This window comes from Eleginops maclovinus, chromosome 14 (genome assembly GCF_036324505.1).
Source record: "Eleginops maclovinus isolate JMC-PN-2008 ecotype Puerto Natales chromosome 14, JC_Emac_rtc_rv5, whole genome shotgun sequence".
NCBI lineage: Eukaryota > Metazoa > Chordata > Actinopteri > Perciformes > Eleginopidae > Eleginops > Eleginops maclovinus.
The window spans coordinates 12,248,936-12,268,991 of record NC_086362.1 but is presented as its reverse complement, the minus strand read 5'-3'; the positions used below and the strand labels follow the sequence as shown (position 1 = coordinate 12,268,991).

General features: G+C 41.8%; 1 protein-coding gene across 1 annotated transcript in view; it reads left to right on the top strand.

Moving 5' to 3' along the window:
• The window catches only part of LOC134875771 (mitogen-activated protein kinase kinase kinase 11), a 43,364-nt gene extending 24,464 nt beyond the window's left edge, over positions 1-18,900 (top strand). The window contains exons 5-10 of the mRNA XM_063900412.1: positions 259-511; positions 3,314-3,427; positions 6,059-6,230; positions 6,327-6,439; positions 6,602-7,213; positions 10,421-18,900. Of these exons, the coding sequence (XP_063756482.1) occupies positions 259-511; positions 3,314-3,427; positions 6,059-6,230; positions 6,327-6,439; positions 6,602-7,213; positions 10,421-11,019 (1,863 nt within the window). The 3' untranslated portion in view covers positions 11,020-18,900. The remainder of the gene's footprint in view (positions 1-258; positions 512-3,313; positions 3,428-6,058; positions 6,231-6,326; positions 6,440-6,601; positions 7,214-10,420) is intronic.
• Positions 18,901-20,056: the final 1,156 nt, after the last annotated feature.

Genomic DNA, 20,056 nt, shown 5'->3' with positions numbered 1-20,056 from the left:
CTGAATCCCGTGTTTTCGGAACAATGCAGCCCAAAAACTGACAGGGTTGTCATATTTCACAGTTTGCGGCTTAATAGGCTCTCCAGATATCCATATGTATGTTCACAAGCATAAATAGGCCAACTGATCTAGCCGATGATGTCAACAATCTTCTGCATAATTTTTTGAACCAGGTTGAGATGAGACTACCAGACACACATGTTAGGGACCTGCTTGTATTAAACCCCTTTTTCATCCATTTTTCTTCCTCTTCATCAGGAGCTGCGATGCCGCGAAGAGGAGCTGAAGCGAGCAGCTCTGGAGCAGAAGTCTCAAGAAGAGTTCCTGCGGCTGCGAGAGCAGCAGCTGGCCCAGTGGGAGCAGGATGTGTTCGAGCGCGAGCTCAGCCTCCTCATCCTCCACCTGAACCAGAACCAAAACCAGGAGAAACCCAACGTAAAGAAGAGGAAGGGCACCTTTAAGAAGCACAAGCTCAAGTGCAAGAATGGCGAGAAGATCAGCCAGCCTCAAGGTGTGATTATGTGTTTGTGTGTTCTGTTTTTGAGTTGTTCTGTCACAAATCAACAACTACCCATATTGTGTCGGCCAAGGACGTTGACGAGAAAACCCATTTCAAGGGCCATTAGTGGCTCAGTCTTTAGAAGCAACGAAAACAACAACGGGCAAAAAATAAGATAGGTAGAAGTGAGGCAGAGAGTTTGTGGTGAGGCAGAGAGTTTGTGGTGCAACTGTCATTTGGTGGCTCAGCGTTGCTTTGCTGTCTTATCAGGAATCCTGTACATTTAAAGACTGATATTTAGAAAAGCAGACTGCTGGCAGTTTACGCTGTTGTACAAAACCTTTGAAATAGTTTGTCCTGTGTTTCCATTGCAATGTCAAACACTTTCAAATGTTTCCTTACCCTGAAATGACATTCAGACAGACGTCACTTAAGCAGATATTTATACGGACCAACACGCTGCAGCATCCTCCACTATCACAAAGTCACACAGTTCCCATCCAGTGTGTTTCAATGCGTGTGTGAGTTTATTTTAAGCTGAGCAAGTATATGTGTGTGTGTGTGTGTGTGTGTGTGTGTGTGTGTGTGTGTGTGTGTGTGTGTGTGTGTGTGTGTGTGTGTGTGTGTGTGTGTGTGTGTGTGTGTGTGTGTGTGTGTGTGTGTGTGTGTGTGTGTGTGTTGTGGTTAGGCCTTTCCCAGCAGCAGCAGCAGGGCGGTGATGTGGTGGTGTTGGGGGGGGTTGATGAGAGGGGAGAGTGAGCCAACCACGCCTTGTTACTTCCTGTCTATGGATACACTGCTGGCTGGCCTCTCTTCACTTTCTCACTGTTGCTCCATGCCTCTCTCTCTCTCTTCTTTCTTTTTAGGTATCCCTGCCTCACCCTTTTTTCTCTCGCTCCTCTCCACTCTAGCTCCCCTTTTATTCTCTTCCTAGCCATATCTGCCTGAATCTCTTTTTCCCCTTCCTCTTTCCACAGTTGTTATTAATATCTTCATCCTGTGTTGCTCTTGCACTCTGTACGCTGTGGAATAACTCCTACAGTATAGGAGTGTAGAGTGTATATGCTTATTCCTGTAGATATCTTAAACGGTTCTTATTTAGGATTGAATGGTTTTATTTATCACATTTAAACAACATTTAATAAATTGCAGGGTTGCATACTCAATGCATCACAAATTTCGCTCCGTCATGCTTGTATAGAGGCTAAATATACAGATACAAATAGGCCGGCGCTGGGGAGATAGATGTGCTGTGGTATGGCTGATATTCAAGTTGTCAAATGAATGGCTCTATTTCCTACTTAGCTTCAGTCAGCTCAGTAAACCCGAAAACCGATGTTAGCTTGCTAGCCAGCCAACAAGGTAGTTTAGCAACACTATTCAACTTTGTCGACAAGCACGTACTTACCGTAACACTAATGTTAGTTGCTAATACTATCAGTAAATTTGCAAATTACCCTTACTTACTACCTTGAGTTGCTAAACTACGGAAGGTGAGAATGGCCATGGATTTTTAAATTTCGTTATCTCGATATAACAAAGATTGTTTTCTCGTGATAATTTATAATATGTTCGACCTGATTTCAACCTACAAGAGCTAATGGCTGTAGCCTACTGGTAAATTACACTTTATGTTAGTTTAATCCTGATGCGTTGATCAATAATGTCATCTGCCATTTTCACCTCCCTGGGACACGACTGGACCAGACAGTGGCAGCTCTGGCAGCTTGAAATCAGGATGATCACATTAACCATCGCGCAGTCATCAGACTTGAACATTTCTGTTATATCGAGATAACGAAATGATTAGTTTGTTATCACGAGAAAACGATCTTTGTTATGTCGAGATAACGAAATAAATTCATTCAGAAAAACATCTTTGTTATATTGAGATAACGAGATAGTAAGTCGTTATCACGAGATAACAGTGCATAAAAAAGAGAAAAATCTGAACTGCTACCCTCGAATTTATAATTATTGAATTTTAAAGTCATGATGTCGACCTACGATTATTTGATTAACCCTTAATAATGTTTTCTCCTTTTTGACATAGCTGTTGATGTTTTCACAATCTTTAATAGCCTTTAAAAAGTAAGCAAATAAATAATTTAAGAACATATTTCAGTCATTTGAGGGCACAAACCCTTTTAAAATGGAACATGTACAAATTAAAGATTGTAATGAATACATTTAGGGCAGATTCATCTGGATTCTTCAACATTTGAGGGCATGAATTACTAAATGTATTAATCATTTATAAGATTAAATTTCCCTCTTGATACTCATCAGGCTCCTTATTAGTAGAATGGCCTTCTTTTCTCTTTAGCAAGCAAGTTCTAGCTTACTGCTGCTCCTGCTAACATAGTTACCTCTACTAATTAAATAAAATGTCAATTCAGGGCAGAAATAAAAAATGTTATTCATTTAAATATAATTACCCTCCTGACACTTACTGAGCTCTGCAGCTTTGAAGCAGTGTTAGCTAGCAAGTAGAAGTAGCATGCTGTTAGCCACCGCTAGTAGCTACTTCCTATGTTGGAGATGAAATGGCCACAGCATGTATGTAACATAAGGCTACTGAAATCTGCCTACATGGCCCACTTTGACTTAAAGAAACATTTTGAGCCAAGCTTAGAATATGTACTGAATTTCTAGTTCCATGGTAGTCAGTACGGACTATTTGGGACAAAAAGGAACCGAAAACTACAACTTTGCATATAACTGCTGAATGTACTAAAATTAAGCAGAGCTATGAAGCCTAAACAAACGTGTGTGTTCTGGTGTTCAAACATGCGTTTGGTTTGTGTGTTGCAGATTTCATCCATAAGATCACGGTGCAGGCGTCCCCAGGCCTGGAGAAGAGGCGTAACTCCCCTGATTTGGGTTCAGGCTCCTCACCCTCTTTTCGCCGTTTCCGTGCAATCCAACGTGAGTAAAGTCATTTTTCCCTTGGATGAACACACGCAGGAGCATGTGTGTGTGGGTGTGTGTGTGTGTGTGTGCGTGTGTGTGCTCGGGGAGATTCTGAAACGCAAAGAATGAAGGATCCTTTGTCTTCTTGCGTGTACTCACAGTATCTGTTGCAACATTACTCCTCACAGTTTCCAAATTCCCCCTTTCATGTGCTCTCTACCACCCACTCATCTTTTTTATCTTCCCATGACCCCCCCCCCTTCCCTCTGCTTTACTGCACACACACACACACACACACACACACACAGCCTTTTCCCTTTTCAACAGTCTCTTCCAGTCCAAAAATGATCTGACTTCCTCTCAGCAGCTTTTTTCCACTGCAGCCCCGCACCGCTCCCCTGCCTGCAGTTTCCCCAGTGCTGCAGCGGGGGGAGCTATTGAGCTGTATTTTCCAAGCAAAAAGAGTGCACAGTTTTATATGCATGTAGTGGCTACAGTGCGGTTTACTGAATTAAAAATAAGCAGGGAGGAATTCATTGCTCTAGGAGAAGGGGTTGAGAAGGGTTGCAGCAGCGGCAGAGATTTACAGCGCTCTTATGCTTGTCGGGCTCCTAGAAAAATGCCCCGGGATCATTTCCCTTCGGGGGGAAATTGTAGCCAGTAGGTCGAAGGGCGTCTTAACAAAACCCAAAAGGAAATTTGTGGTAAAGCAACAGGCAGTGAAAGGGATTTTTTCCCCCAAACAATTACCAGCGGGTGTTGACAAAAAAGCACAAATTGCAGTGAAACATTTATGTGTCAAAGTGGTTAGTAAATCTGCAACATCTGCCAGCTTCATTTATTCTTCAAATAGAAGGCTGGTTTCCTTTGCTTCCTAATGACTTTCCTTAATGGCTATCACTAAGGCATGAGTGTGTCTGTCATTAAAATGTGTTTAGTGGGTATTTATGCTTGCCCTCTCAGTAGTAAGCAGTGATTTATTGCTGGGGCTTTGCAAACTTATTTGTCTAGATAGCTGCCTAATTGATTTGTATTACTCCACAGAGTCTATTCAACAGGATTTTCTTTCCATTAATACAAATGAGTATAGGACAGCAGAATGAAACCTCTTGAAATACCACTGTCTTTGTGCCTTTTTTTTGTAAGATAATAAGACAAATTAAACTGTCCAATTTTCTTAAGGGACTTTTTAAACTCTGGAAACAATTAGCACTTTAACCATGCAGTAACATGCCTTTGTCATATGCTTAAATGCGTACAAAAATTAGAATAAAATATTAATTCATAACCATTACAACCTTGATTCAGGTGGACAAAATTGCACTTTTAAACAATGAAGCTTATAAACATGTTAAATAAAAACCCAAATAATATGAGGAGAGGATAAAATTGTGAAGTCTGACAAAAATGTTAGGAATATGAAATATCCCATCACCACATGATGACATTAGAAGTGACACATTGCTAAAGAAAACTTGTTTAAAAGAGGAACACGCTGGGAAAGGGGAGTTTTTGCACGCCACGGTCCGATCATGATGAAATTGCATCGCTGCCACCGTCACCTGACCTCTGTGATTGCTTTGATAACATTTTATTGGAGAGTGATGGGAGTCAAAGTGCAGCCAGGCCTGCAGTGTAGCCAGGGCCAAAGGAAATAATACAACATATCCATTCAGAGAAAATATTTACCTTTTCCCATTTCTGAAATGAAGCCGCATGAGTGAGGGAATATGCAGCCCCTTTGCTTAGTGAAATAAAAGAGAAGTTTAAATGTGTCTCTTCTTTTGACTAACAAGTCAGGTGTTACTGTTGAGATTCCTGCATAAGCTTTTCAGAAGGGTGCGATGGGAGTATGTATATTGGGAGGTGTTGTGGCAGGAAGCCTCGCATCTCCATGCTGAGTGTGTGTGAATAAACTTTCACACACTTTGTGAGAGCAGCACAGGCCAGCTTTTGAGACACTTGTGAGTAGTTAGACGTGGAGTCAGAGCCTGTGCAAAGTGTGTGATCGGCATGTGAAATCTCTTTCTATTAGCAATCTGCACCTCTTCTGGTTTAACTCATCTCACACTCTCTGCTCTGTGAACCACTGTGAGGTTACCAACTATATCCATAAGATGAGGTCATCTGAACACTAGTTTAGCATACCTATTGTGCTCTTTTTTCTCTACTGGGACATGTCTCCATGCTTTGATGTTCAACAAGCTCCTTATTTTTCTCATACTGCTTGTGCTGCAGCACCTCTTTTCACCCTCTGTCTCAAATCAGAGCCCAGCCTGCTCTGATTGGTTAGCTGGCCGGCTCTGTTGTGGAACACAGGGATTCTGGCCTTTGCAGACCATTAACATGTACAAAAACCTTTAAAACACACCGCAAAAGTAAATAAAAACCCCTAAGAACATAATAGGGCCTCTTTAATCGGAACTTAAGCTGTGCAGAAATATTGCATTGTCATTGCATGAGTTCCATCTGTTGCAGGAGTCAATTAAAGGTCATTGTGTTGGAAATGATTACAGGGCTCCGTTGATTTATTGGCGTAAACTGCCTTTAAAAAAATGCACACCTCATTAAGATACAGCTAAGCAGCATGCATACTGATGACTTTCAAACTTATATCATTTATTTTTCTCCCTTTTCCTCCTGCAGTCAGTCCCAGTGACAACAACAGGACGTTTGGTCTGAGCCCAGTCTTTCCCATAGAGGCCCCTTCTCATAAACAAGCCAATGGGGACCTGAGGGCTGGCCCTCACTGGAGGCCCCAGAGCCCCAAAAGTCCTAAAAGCCCCAAAGTCCTGCGGCTCAGTCCCCAGGAAAGCAGGTACAGCCTTTTCTTTGACATGTCAATCTTCAAAATTTGGGATTTAACTCTACTCCATCAATTCTCCTGATTAAACCATCTTTTTATTTCTTTCAGTCTATCTATGAGGGCCAAGCTACTGGAGTCAGACAGCAACGAGGGGGGTGAATCCAAGGATGACTTTGAGGAGTACAGACCCTCCGATCCCAACCCTCCCCCCGCTCAGAACGGTATCTAACGGCCTCCATCAGCAGCTAACCGCCAGCCGCATATCTTCCATTAGCCACTGTTACAATTCATGCTGCCATGACTGAATTATGCATAAAAGCTAAATGAATTATAAATGGCGCGTCTTTTTTTCTGTCTTTTTAAAACATTTCCTCTCTTTGCAGGCGCCTCAGTGAAGGACAGCCTGCGGCTCCCTCTACCTCAGCGAGACTCGGTCAGCGAGGAGCGGGGTTCCTCCCCGGCTGGCTCCCCCAGGCCTGAGAGGGGTGGCCTCATTAAGAGCACCCACCGGGCCATGCTGGGCGGCGGCTCCCTCCTGGCCTCTATAGGACTGGGTCGCTGCCTGGATATTCCCCCAAGGGTGCCACCTCGAACTAACCTCCCTTCCCTAGAGTGCCACACCCCCTCAGAACCAGAGATCTCCCTGCCTATGCCCCTCATTTCAGACCCCCCAGTGGTGGATGATCTCATTACCTTTTCAACATCGGAGCAGCTCCCCAGGCCGCTCTTAGAGTTAGCTATGCAGTACCAAGAACTGAAGCCCTTGCCCCTGACGCCGCCTCCGCCGAACCCCCGAGAGAGGAGCGGCCGACGGACGCCGCAAATGCCTCACAGCCCTCAGAGCCCCCGGACACCCCTGCGGCACAGCAAGGCCAGCCCAGTGGAATGGACCCCAATTTCCCAGGCAACTAACGGGGAGATGGGCTGTGAGTCCTGTGAGCACAGAGCTGAGCGGAGGAGGAGGTCCAGCCATGGCCTGCACGCCTCCCAGCTAGGTCAGTGTGACTCTTCTACCCTTGAAGGGGCACTACACCAATAATACAAGTCAATGTCAGTAATTAGTTACTTAGAGAACTAACTGGGGTTGTGAAATGTAAAATATTCATTTTTTTGTAGACATTCACGGGTTAAAGATTCTATACCTCCAAACCAAAGTGCTATATAAAATACAAAAATGACATAGCTCAGCTCATAAACCAAGTACAAATACAAATAAAAAGGTAAAATAAAGAACAATGAAATAACAGCAGCCCTATAGTAAAAAGAATAGCCCATTTAAAAGCAATAAAAGCAACAATCTGCAAAGTGTCGAACGCTATGGAGAAGAAGCCATTTTAGAACAGACAGTGTAGAGGCCTGTCTAATGTGCAGGGGCAGTGTCCCACAGTTTAGGGTCCACAGCAGCGAAAGAACTGGCCCCTCTGAGCTTCGAGGGCCCAGCCATTGAGGGATTTAAAAGTAAACTGAATGATTTAAAATTACTCCTAAAATGTATTGGCAGCGTGTGAAGCTAAACTGGGGGAAATGTGCTTGTGTTTACGTGTGCCAGTTAAATACTGTATATATGTGCAATAATGTTGCATTGTGGGAAGTGTAGGAAGCCCAGTGACGTTCTTTTTATAAATTATTTGTTTCTTCCCCAACTTTATGAAAGTGCTACACTAAACCACTGGAGTGCTCCTTTTTAAAATTAGTATCCTCTCCAAATCGAATCCATGCTTTGGTTTTTAATTTATCTGCTTGATTCATCTGCATTTCCTTGAAAGCATATTTTAAAGAGGCCTCGCACTGAAATTGGATCCAACCTTGAAAAATGTACCTTTTCAGCATGACAATGTTCCCTCACAGTTTCCTCCAGAATTGTTATTGTCACTTTTTTAAAGAAAGATCTGTCTGGCACAAAGGGACACGTTAATGCTGCTCAAGCTTTTTTCATTTACATCAAAGCTCGTCTTCTGCTATTTGCATATCTCAGGTAACAGCTGGCCCCTCCATACTCACTGCTAATACCAATCAAACCCAAGCGTCTGTTGTTTTTTTCCTCTTTCAAGTCAGAGTTTTCTTTTAAAGCAAAGTTGAAGATTAATGCAAAACATCGAGGTGCACAGCTAAAGTCGTGTTAATGGTGCACAGGTCACTTTCTTTTTATAGTTTGTCTGGAGCTCAGCAATGCATCTTGGGTCTATTTACACTCCAGTTTAAGCACATTTTCATTTTGAGGCATGGCAACTGTGTGCCTATGTAACATGTGTATGAATTCAAACATGCTAAAAGCTCATATTCAAGAGGGATTAGCATCCTTATAATTACACGAGTGGAATGTTCAGTTCTCATGAGGCATGTTTTATGCTTTTGTTTGAATTCAGACATGACACAACACTTGAATTCACTGTACAGTACATTCACTTGTTTTTAACCAGAGATAATGTGCATCTCTGAGAAGCTCCGACACAGTTTAGAGCCGTAATGACGGAGGCGTGGGTATAGGTTGTTTTTAAGAGCGAGTGGGCTTTACCCGGGCTTTAAGAGTGCCCTCTGGTAACATTTCACACTCTATATCTGGTCCGTTTGACTCACAAAGCCTCGCATTCTCCACAGAGAGGCTTTTACAGCGCTGCCCCCAGATACTAAGCAGACATGCCTCGCCTGCTCCTTCTGCTAACAACCGTAATCTCACAAACCGCATGCGCTCATTACATCGGAGCGCAAAGAGGCAAAAAGCCACACGTAATTAAGCAGCGAGTGTTTTAGCTAAACATCTTATTATGTTTATTGACTGCAATGACTCAGATGCATAGACACACTGCCACGAGGTTGCTGGCGGTGAATCCGTGCTTGAAAGAGAGAGATGAATGCAGAGGAATCCTTCACTGCCGGGTTTTCGGGTGCTCTCGTGTGACTCCTGAATTCTCACTTTCTTTTTTTCCGTCAGCTGAACAGCGGAGCAGCCTCTGAGTGTTGCTGTGGATGTAAATAACGCCATTTGGCAGACACTTCATATTTGGAAATAGCAAATGTTCATTCAGGCTGATTTATTCCGGGTTTAATGTTCTTGTCAGTGCTCATTTACACTTGCTGTTGCCACTCTGTCAACTAGTTACTCTGCCCTATGTTGAAATTAATCTAGAGTAATTACATCCACATTTACTCCTCGTGAATGTTCCATTTCTTTTTTGCAATAATAATCTACCACTTTCATGTTTCTGATGTAATCATTTTAATCCTACAGGTTTATATGTTTTGCGGTATTTTAGCACGAAAATGCACATTTTAGATTGGAGAGGAGCGTGAAAGAGCACCAGGGCAACACTACAGTGGTTTGAGAGTAGATTTAATTTGAATCACAATTAGAGCCTCCTTAAGAAAGAATGTGAAACAGGAGAAGATGTCATGGTTTTAATATTTTTAAATTTCAGCCTTTCTGAAATGTTGTTCTTTAAAGGAAACCCACACGATTATAGATATCTAATATAGGCATCTAATTCACTTATTTTGTTGTACCAGAAATAAATGATACCATTGTCATTTTAGGAGAATTGTATGCCATGGACATACAATTAATATAGAAGCATAAAAGAGCAAAATACAGGGTGTCAAACGGTATTAACCTTGATAATCTCTTAAAGATATTCAGACTTCAGAATTGGAATGTGAAGGAGAATATTAAATTATCCTTAATAAGTAAAATAATAACAAATCAAAACAACGACCAAGGGTCTCATACCAAAATGCATTTGTATTAAATACATCCTAAACCTTTAGGTGATGAAGAGCCGTTCCTTAACAGGCAATCCATTATCAAAGCAGTTCCTCTTGGTTTGGACCTTTGTTAATAACAAGCGCAAAGTAACAACACGCATGGAAACACAATGGGCATCCCATATATTGATCAAAACAGGCCTGATCAGTTTACTTATTCAATAAATACTTCTGTGGCTCTGGATAAGAAGTCCAAGATAAGAACTATTTGGAATTATGCTTGAACCTGAAAATATTTGACAGAAACCTGAAAGATGCTTCTCATTTGCACTATGGGAAATGTAGGACCCAGTGTAAGTAAAGCTTGATTCATCCTAGGTGATTAAAAATCAGGACATGTTAGCCTCCACATTTTCCTATTCTGTATTTGTAAATCCAGCAACCTTGTACAATCTTTAATGGCTGAGCGTCCGTCTCATGCTTTGTCTTTCTGTTTCTTTCAGTTTTGGACCTGCCCTTGTGCCTGGATACACAGGACTCTGATGACAAGCCTCCTGTGCCCTCTCCCCTCCACCCTAGCCCTGCCCTCTCCAGCCCCAAAACCCGACGCCTGGAGGTCAGCGTCATCCCCCGCCCTCGCCCGTCCCCCATCCGCCACCGCATCGATCCCTGGAGCTTCATCTCAGCCGGCGGCGGGAACTCGGGTGGCCGCAGCCCGCACCGCTTGGACAGCAACCCTCTGGGCTACCAGCCTTCCCCCACCAACCCTTTCACCAACTGTGACCCCTTCCCCTCACCGGACTGCGACCCCTTCGCTCTAAAGGCCGATCCCTCGTGCGGCTCGGACACGGCTTCTCCCTTCGACCCCTTCTCCACTCCCTTTCCCACCTCCCGTTCTGCCCCGTGCTCCACTAACGGCTCCCCCACGCTGCCCACTTTCCGTATAGCGCCCCTCAACCCAGCCGACTCGCCCCTCATCGACCTGGGCTGGGCGGCCAGCAGCAAACCCCTGGATGTTACCAAAGAGAGGGCCCACCCCCGTAAGACACTGGGGCTCAAACCCTTCAAGTCACCAACGCAACTCAGAGACGATAGGTTCTAAACAAGAGGCAAGTCCGGGGGCTTATCACAGGAGCACAGTCCAGGAACCTCTCCACTACTTTGTCCTCCATCTTCACAAACATTTAGAATCTTTAAGATAAAACTCACACGCATCAATCAACCCACTGAGTGCGTTTTACCCCATGGGAGCCGCAATCACTGCAGGTCCTATTTATACGCCAGCCTGCTGCTTCGGAAGCCATTGAAAGGCGGTGCTTTGTATTGTGGGAAAGCTGCCTTTGAACCAAAAGCTGGTGCGCATTTCATTTTCCCTCTCTATTTGGGTTTCTCTCTCCCTTTGAAGAGGCAGAACACAGATCACTAGTCCCATCTTCCGATCCTATCAGGCTGCTCATATCACCTGCTTTCATCTCCCGCCTATCTTTGAAGCATTGTGACAATGCAGAGGTGGATAAGGCGCCTTGCACAGCTTCATCTGCCTCTACCTCTCTGCAAACTTAAAGCATTCAGGACAATGGAAAATTGGAGTGCCTTATTTCGTGAAGTGTTTTTAGTATATATCTTTTCAAGATTCCTTGAATGATTCATCTGGTGCGTAGGGAAGATGCTATGAATTTGACTCAAATTAGCAAATCAGCTTACTACTGCTGTGGAAGAAAATGTCGTCTACGTGTATGTGTGTGTGTGCATGTCTAGACTCTTTGTTCGAGAAGAGCTTATGTTTAAAAAAAATCAAAACAGCATCTGCCTGTTGTATTATGGGAGAAAGTGTGGATATTCTAGGCCACTCATGAAATCCAAGACAAATTCATGACCCAGACATTCCACTTTGAAGCAGATAAAATTCCAGTGACGTTCCCCTCGCGATGCCAGGGATTTATTCAGCTGGCAGGCGACACAGCACAGGAAACGAGCCGGGGGAGCCCTCTGCATTCCCTTCACATGCCAAAGAATGCCACTGTGACAGTGTAGGGGCTGGCACACATAGTGTTTGCAAATACATTGTTTTTACCTCCACGGAGAACCAGACAGGTGGACTTTGCCACACTGGACAGTACAGAGAGTTGACTTTAAAACACTTTTCATCTCCTTTTGATGTCATCCAGTCTGTCTTTTCACTGCCCGTCTGATGCTGTAGGAAGGTTCATCCAAATACATTCATTTGCAAATATTACAAAATGTATGGAAGCTTCATTTAACTTTTTATTTATTTGTACAGTCCAGCAGAGTAGTAGTAGCCTTGCAAAGCCAGCCTACAATTTGGCAGTATCTTTCACTACATAAAATGACGTTTATCTCCTTTACCCTATTATAGGACGTTGGAAAACCATTGTTGTTATGGAGTGTTAATTATAGTCTGAAATTATCCACCAATTGTAGTTAAGTTAAATAAGAATATGTGTAAAAATCATGCTGCTTTTTTAATCTCTTTAATTATTAAGAAATACTTAGACATTTTGGGGATTAATGTGATTCCCTTTTCTTGTCATCAGTGGAAAAAGTACTACTCCTGTATCACTCTGTTTTATATGAAGCTATAGCTAGTAGCTGGTTAGCTTAGCATAAGAACTGGAAGCAAGGTGAAAGGGCTAGCCTTGTTTTGTTTAAGTTTAGCTTTTACTACATCATATCTTTTTGTTTAACAGCAGTGGCTTCCTGGTGTTTTGTCATGACTCAGGTAGCCAGGTTACCAGTGAAATACCAAGAAATGAAAGCTAGTAGATAAAGTTAGCTTTGAACAGAGCGAGATTAGCCTTTTACCCATGTTTACAGCGTTTTTGCTAAGCTAAGCTAACAGTCAAAACATAGGCTTATTCACATGCCAGCCAGGCTCTATCAAATCTCAGCACATGTGTTTCAGACTTGCTGCCTTTGGTGTGTGAGATGTAGGCTGACATTGCAAGGCTAATGTGTAATGCTATACCCTTGTCCCTCACAGTTTTTTTGTGTTAAAAGTCCGACTTAAACCATTTTAACAATGCTAAGATCTGGTAGGATCCCGTGAATAACTGTGATAGCATGTTGAGATACTTTTACAGCATAGAAGTTCAACATTGAGCAATAATACAGGAAGAAATCCATTGAAGAGACGCTGAAATATCAATTATTCCACCAACAGACAGAATGCACTGTAGCAACAACTTGCCCTTTAACTTTATTTCAAAATTATGATCATAGATTATTGTTATACATACTTAATAATCAGGCAATTTCTCCAGGGGTTTGCAGCCACAGATACTTCACAAAATAAGTCCACCAATGGCTTGGATATCACAGATACAATCCAGATATTATAATCCACCAAATTGTAATGGCACTCAACCAGTTCTCAAGCATGCAGGCAACTGAAAGAGACCCACTAAGCGCAAACTCGTCCTGTTCCCTTCGCAGGAGCATTACGAGGTACAAATACTGATTGGCTTCATCACTGACACCGTGTCATTGGAGGACAATAAAAGCTTTGTTTCGACGAAGAGTGAAAACCTTGTCTCCAAAGGGGGAGAGCTTTGTGATTAGCCTAATAATCCTTCTGACGAACAGAGGAGGCTGATAGCGATAATTAGCCTCTTGATAAGAGTGGGGAGCATTAACAAAGCGTTCAGATATTTGGTTAATTAATTTTCCCCAACGTTAGGAAAAAGCGTCCTCGCAAGGTATATTGAATTGATCACTGCATCAGCTTATGTCTCGATTTAAGCCGTGCCCTTTTTTATGCATAAAGTTTCAAAGACGGGGCGAGCTATCTTTCCTTTTTGTTTTCTCTTTTATTCTTTTTTGCCACTGCCGACCAGATGAAATCTTCTCAATCGAAGCTCACCTTCTTCCTCGTCCTTTGCTTTCAGGTCATGTGGGGAGATTTTCTTTCTTTCTTATATTTATCCTCTGGAAAGTTTTCTCGCATGCAGTTTTGTCCTGACTCAGCTACAGCCAGGTTTTCATCCGAGGAAAAAGAAATGGCATTAGCAGAGGAGTGCTCATTTTACAGAGGCAATTGCATTTGTTTGAAATGGAAACAGGAGCTTTATTGAATATATCTATTGAACGTTAGTGTGTCTGTTCATCAACTGCTGGACAATCAAAGCAATATCAAAAGTAACAAAGAGACACGGTGCTTTTAAAGGTCTCAGTATGCTTCAACTTGATGGTGTTGTCCAACCAGATCTAAGGGCTAAAGTGTTTATAGCTGTTTGAAATGGCCACAGCTGAAGTTGGGTGAAGAGCCTTTTGTCCTTTGCTTGTAGTGTTGCTATTGTCAGTTGTTGGGTCAAAAGTGACAAAAAGAGAGCTTAAACACCGCCTACTTTCCTACCGCCAAAAACATAGTGTACATTTGGATAGACCTGATTGACATTTTGTCTCCTTTACCTGACGAATTAGAAAAACCATGCTGATTGTTTCCTGAAAATTATCCACCAAATGATAGAAGTCTAAAGGTAATGCTACATTGCATCCCTGTTTAACTGTAAACGATTAGTTTAACCTTTTGGGGAAACAAGTCATTTACTTTCTTGTCGATGGAAAGAAAAGTTAACACCAATAGTTAAAAAGTCTGTTTGAAATTAAGCTAAAGCTAGAAGCCAGTTAGCGTAGTTTAGCATGGTTCTGTTAAAAGGTAAAAGGATCTGTGAAAGATCAATTAGCGACTTTCTTTTCTTTTCTTTTGCTTAACTGTTAGGTGGCTAAGCAGCCAGTGACGGAGCGAGGTTAGCTGGCTAGAGGTTTTCTGCGTTTATGCTAAGCTAAGCATTGGTGATGATGATCATGCATCAAAACGTTTTTCTAGATGCTGTTAGACAAACTGACAAGCACTTAATTTAAACTTCACCCGTGAATTCTTTGTTTATGATGTCTGATTGGTACAGGATCAACAAAACTTAAGGTTGACTATCTTATGTTGGCAGAAAAAGTGGCACCGGATAGATTATTTAAAGTTGTAGGTTTGATATAGAATTTGTCTCTCAGCAGTGTTCCCTACCTTCCTCCTCGCTCCTGTCCTCGTCACAAACATTTTACAGATCTGACAAGTGATGAGTTATTGCCTCGTCTCTCGGTGTCAAAACAAAAGCCATGAGAGTCATCTTGCGAAAGTCATTAGTCTAGGATGGCTGTTGTTGTCAACAGAGCTCTATGAGGGACATGATACATGAAGGAAATTGAGATGATTGAAACGTCTGGCAGATTATTTCTGTCACAAATTCCGTGTGTGTGTCAAGTATCCACTTCAACCTGCCACTCATGACTTGTATGAACGTTCGCTCAGCGCCATACTTAAATTTTCCCTCAGACGTGAAGTTGAAAAGTGTCCCCTGTCGTTTTCACTCAAGCTTTCGCACGCTGAGTAGTCGACTTCAACAGCAGTCATTGTGCTTTTCACATATGGTTAAGTTATTGTAAATAAGTAGTCAGACACCTTTCTTCTGCGAAATGACCTTTGCTTAGAAATATGCTGGCTTACATAAAATGCTATTTTTACATCCAAATCCTTGGCACCTTAAGTGAAATCTGAATCTGACAAAACTAATTTAGTAGCTGGCCGATTTAACACATTTTAAAGAAGCCTTTTTGTGGACAGGGGCGTCCGATATTTCGTTTTGCCTGTCAGATTTAGGAACCGTAGCTGCCACTCCTCTTCCCCAACTGACAGCCTGCACTCCAATAAGCATGCACTGATGAGTTGTTTGTGATGCTCCGCTCTTCCAGGCATCGCCCCATCCGTCATTTCAAATCAGCCTCCAATGTACAAACTGACAAGGAGAGTGGGAGTGCATTCTCTGCATGGGGAGAACGGTATCCGACCACCGTTGTTACACTTCCCGCCCCGCTGTAGCAGGCAGCAGACATGATTTGATGATCTTAATTCAAAGTTCAAGCTCAGACCATTGCCCTTCATCAGCGAGTGCCAAATGGTCAATACGTTACATGAATAAAAGCTAATGAGAAAACACAATGGGGGAACCCGAGGCTCTGACCCCCATCCCGCCGAGAGGCTTCTTGTAATATGCCTCTGTGCTATAGAATTTCAGAGGTGAAAAATCAGAGCTATTATCCTGAAGGGGGGAAAAATAACATGTTGCCAGCTAGCTACTTTCTGGCTGGTTAACGGTGGAAAGCGTTGCCTAATGTAAACATCCATCAGGATAACACTCTAACTTAAAGCTTAATTTGGCTTTTTCATCAGTGGATATGTGTATATGCATACTAATTGTTTCATTTAGCCACTGATTCAAATTGAATCTAGAATTAAATTATCCTGATGACTCAGAGTAACAAACATACCCATCTCTAGTGTTTGACTTTAAAGAAGTCAAGTCAGTAGGGGACTGTATTTCTTAAATTGCTCCAGCTCCTGTTAAATCATGCTTTCACCCCTTCACGGTTCCAGAGAAAATTGGTGGATGAAGGGAAGAACTCTGGCTGAACACGTGTAGCATTTATTTTATTGATGAAATCTCACCTTGCCGGGTCAGTGAGGAGGATTCTAAGACGAGGAAATACATGGCCTGACATTTCAGTGGCTTTCACCCCATTTACCTCTGCTGCCTGTGCTCGCTTTTGTTCAATTAAGTGGAGGTTACAAATATACCTGCTTATCAGCCTCTTTCAGTTGTCTCAGTGCCAGCCGGCAGTGCCAGAGACATTATGGCTCTTTCTGGCTCATATTAACTGAAACACCTGCTCAGGCCTTTGTTTGGCATTAACAGGCCGAGACCAAATGATCAAATATGACCTTCTACTGACAGTTCAGGAATTGCACATCCCAATAGAGCCGTGGACAAAAGCCATGTATGCGAGAAGCTCTGCCAGGTGCGTAAGCTGACGCTCAGTCTCTCAAAGTGTGAACATTATTGCTAATTCTTTTCTCTCTGTGAAATCCAAGGTCACCATCTGCTGTCCTCTTTTTCTGTTAAACTGGATGAATGGGAGCTGTTAGAGGAGGACCAATTTGTTTCCAAGACCACAGTGAAGGCTGGTGCTCTGCTTAACGATTTAAACATGGATTTATTCTATGAGGTTATTAAGTCCAAGGCCTGCTTACTCATCCCCCCTTCTCTCGACAGCCCCACGTCGTGATTATTGTTCGGCCTAGCTATTGACACTCAATTACCTTGTGATCTTCCCGGAATAGAAACCGTTCAATTTGTAAATCTGAGTGTTGAAAGAGTGTGCTGCAAACCAATTGGTTCTGTAAACAGCCCTTGTGTCTCAATTATAGTCTGAGAATGATGTATTGTTGTCTCCTCATCATCGTTGGCAGATGAAAGGACTGAAATAGCTGATAATGTAATATTATGTCATGTTACGTGTCAGCGTGGATAAGCTAGTCTTACAATCTAGTGTCCTCGAAGCTTTGCAATATAGTAACTCCATCTTTAACAATAGTTTTCTTCCACCTCTCACAGTTTTCCTGCTGTAACATGCTAAAAAAATTGCCCTCCGTTCTAGTTTGCATATTCAACCTTCTTCCAATAAGGTGTTTTATGGTTGCCCTTCAGAGGTAAACAATAAATTAAGCTTTGCCCTGTTTGCTAGCCCCATTAGCCACAGTCCAAGCTAGCCTCACTCTCCTAAAGGTCAGCTAAGTAAATAGTAAATGGCACAAATTTGCATGTAGAAGTTCAACAGAGTTCAAATATGGAAATCTATGCATGGATTTTGTTTGTGAAGACCACTTGTGGTTCCGATTCCAGTGAAACAAATTGGGGAGACTACTGAAAATAAACAAACTGGACAGATTATTCTACACAAAACAGTGACAGGCAGGTGTAAGGTGACTGAAACATTCCAAATAAGTCAGCAGCAACATACTTAGTCTTGCAAATTGTTACAAATGGTGTCCAAATGTCCAACGTTGTAACGAGTTGGTGTTCAGAACCATGGTTTTGTGAAATGGTGATGCTAAATCAGGTCTCTCATTGTCTTCTAAGGCAAAAATATAATTCTAGGTTTATATTTGACTGAGTCTTGTGGGAATATAAAAGTAACTGGTCTCTTTCATGTGCTTCTGCTTGGGCTTGAATAACACACAGTACTGTAAAAGCTTCCTACCAGCCAGCTTTATAAAACTTCTACACAGGGGGGGTAAAGTGGATATTTATATATGGCCATCGTTTTACACACTGGATCAAAACTATTTTTTGGATGGCCATGGACGCGGTCTACATTAGGATGACGGATTGATTGCTTCATATGAACAAAACATAGTATAGGTTTTCACTGGAGTATTTAAGATGTATGTATGGGTGCTTCACAGGAGGCAGATTTACTTTACCTTTCAGTTCTTCAATTGGACCAAAACTGTATCAAAATGATTCCCCTACAGGCCCCAGTATTTGTGTGCAGCAGAAAAGGCCTGGTAGAGCTTGAAATCAGGTTCTTTGTGTACATTGCAGCAAAATCCCAAACTCAAATCACAGTCTAATGTCTCCTTGGGGCACCCATACTTTGTATGTGCATAAAACTGCTAGATAGAGACAAGGATCGTGTTGCTACCTTAAGAAGAAGACCAGGTCGACCTCCTCTCTGTCTTTGTATCTATTTGCTTTTATTGTTATTGTTCAGATTCATTTCCATGTCTATTTTGTGTCTTATTTCAACCCAGGCGATGTGATAACACAACTGTTGCATTGCCCTGGCAGCCATTATTACATCTCTCTCAGAACGGTCTGTGCTCACACGAGTAACAGGTTTTGCGAATGTCGGGCTTTGAATATTTGTTATTGTTGCATTTTTGTGAAATCTCGCACTGGGCTGGGCCTAATCAACTGTTTTTATTGTTGTGTCAAGAGGAACATTTCTGTACACAATATGTGAAAATGTTTTCGTTTCTCTTGACTATTATAATGGGTTTTAACCTGTGGAAAAAAAAACAAAGGAAAAAGCTCAAAAAGAGATAAGACCAAATAAAATGTAACACTCCTGACTTGTGTGTGAACTTATTTATTTTTAATAGAGGTAACTTGACATTGTTGTAGAGTAATGTTTATCATTAGCATACGTCCTTTCTGGCTTTTGATATTCACCTTTTGGGGTCAGATGTGACCATTGGTCTCCAGTTGGCAGCTCTTTTTATCAAGAAATTCAAAAATAAAAAGCAGAAGTAAATGTTCCCATATATTAGGACATCTTTTCACATCAGTTACAGTCCACATAATGGAAAGACTATGGTTCAGTGGAAAGAATGGCTCTGTATATATGTGTGCGCATCCTTCTGTAAGTGAGGGGAATGATGTTTTGTGAGACCTGCTGCTCTACAGCTACACACAGCAGGTGAGGACAGGTTGAGGACACAGAAGCACTCACTTCTATTTGTTCAGTGCCTTGTCAGAGCAGTGGCCTGTATTTATGAAAATGATATAAACTAGTGTGACCTGGGTGAGCATTGCACCAGCCTCTTTTCTAACCCTAATCAGAGGTGGAAGAAGTATTCAGAAAGTACTACTAGCAAAATTAAAGTATAAAAAGTAGTTTTAGTGCAGAAAGATGGCCTTTATGTATATACTGTTATAACATTTATATATGTGACATTTCTATATACTTTTGTTGCATCAAGTAGCATTTTAAACAAACTGATGGACTTATTGAATGTTAATAATTTAACTCTTTTGTGACTTAAAAAGTTATTCCACTAGTTACTTTTTAGAGGTGCATTTTGTTAAAAGTAGCTTAAACTCATTAATAAATGTAGTAAAATGACATGTTTTCCTTTGAAATTGTAGTGGAGTGGAAGTATAAAGTAGCTTTAAATGGAAATACTCAAGTAAAGTACAAGTACTTCATAATTGTTAAATACAGTACTTGATTAATGTACTTACTTACTTCTGTTCTGTTCATAATTAACAGTCCCTCTACAAAATAACCTAAACATGTAGCCCCCACCCACCTTACCAAAAAACAACAATCAAATCCTGCTTTTACATCAATGGATAAGTATAAAAACCTTGATATTTTATATCAAAGTCCAAGAATACATTTTTTTGCCTAAAAATACTAAATATTACTGCCACAACTCTTAATACGGATGCATCTTTTGTGTTAAACCACTCGTGCCATGCTAACACATTGAAATATACCCATTA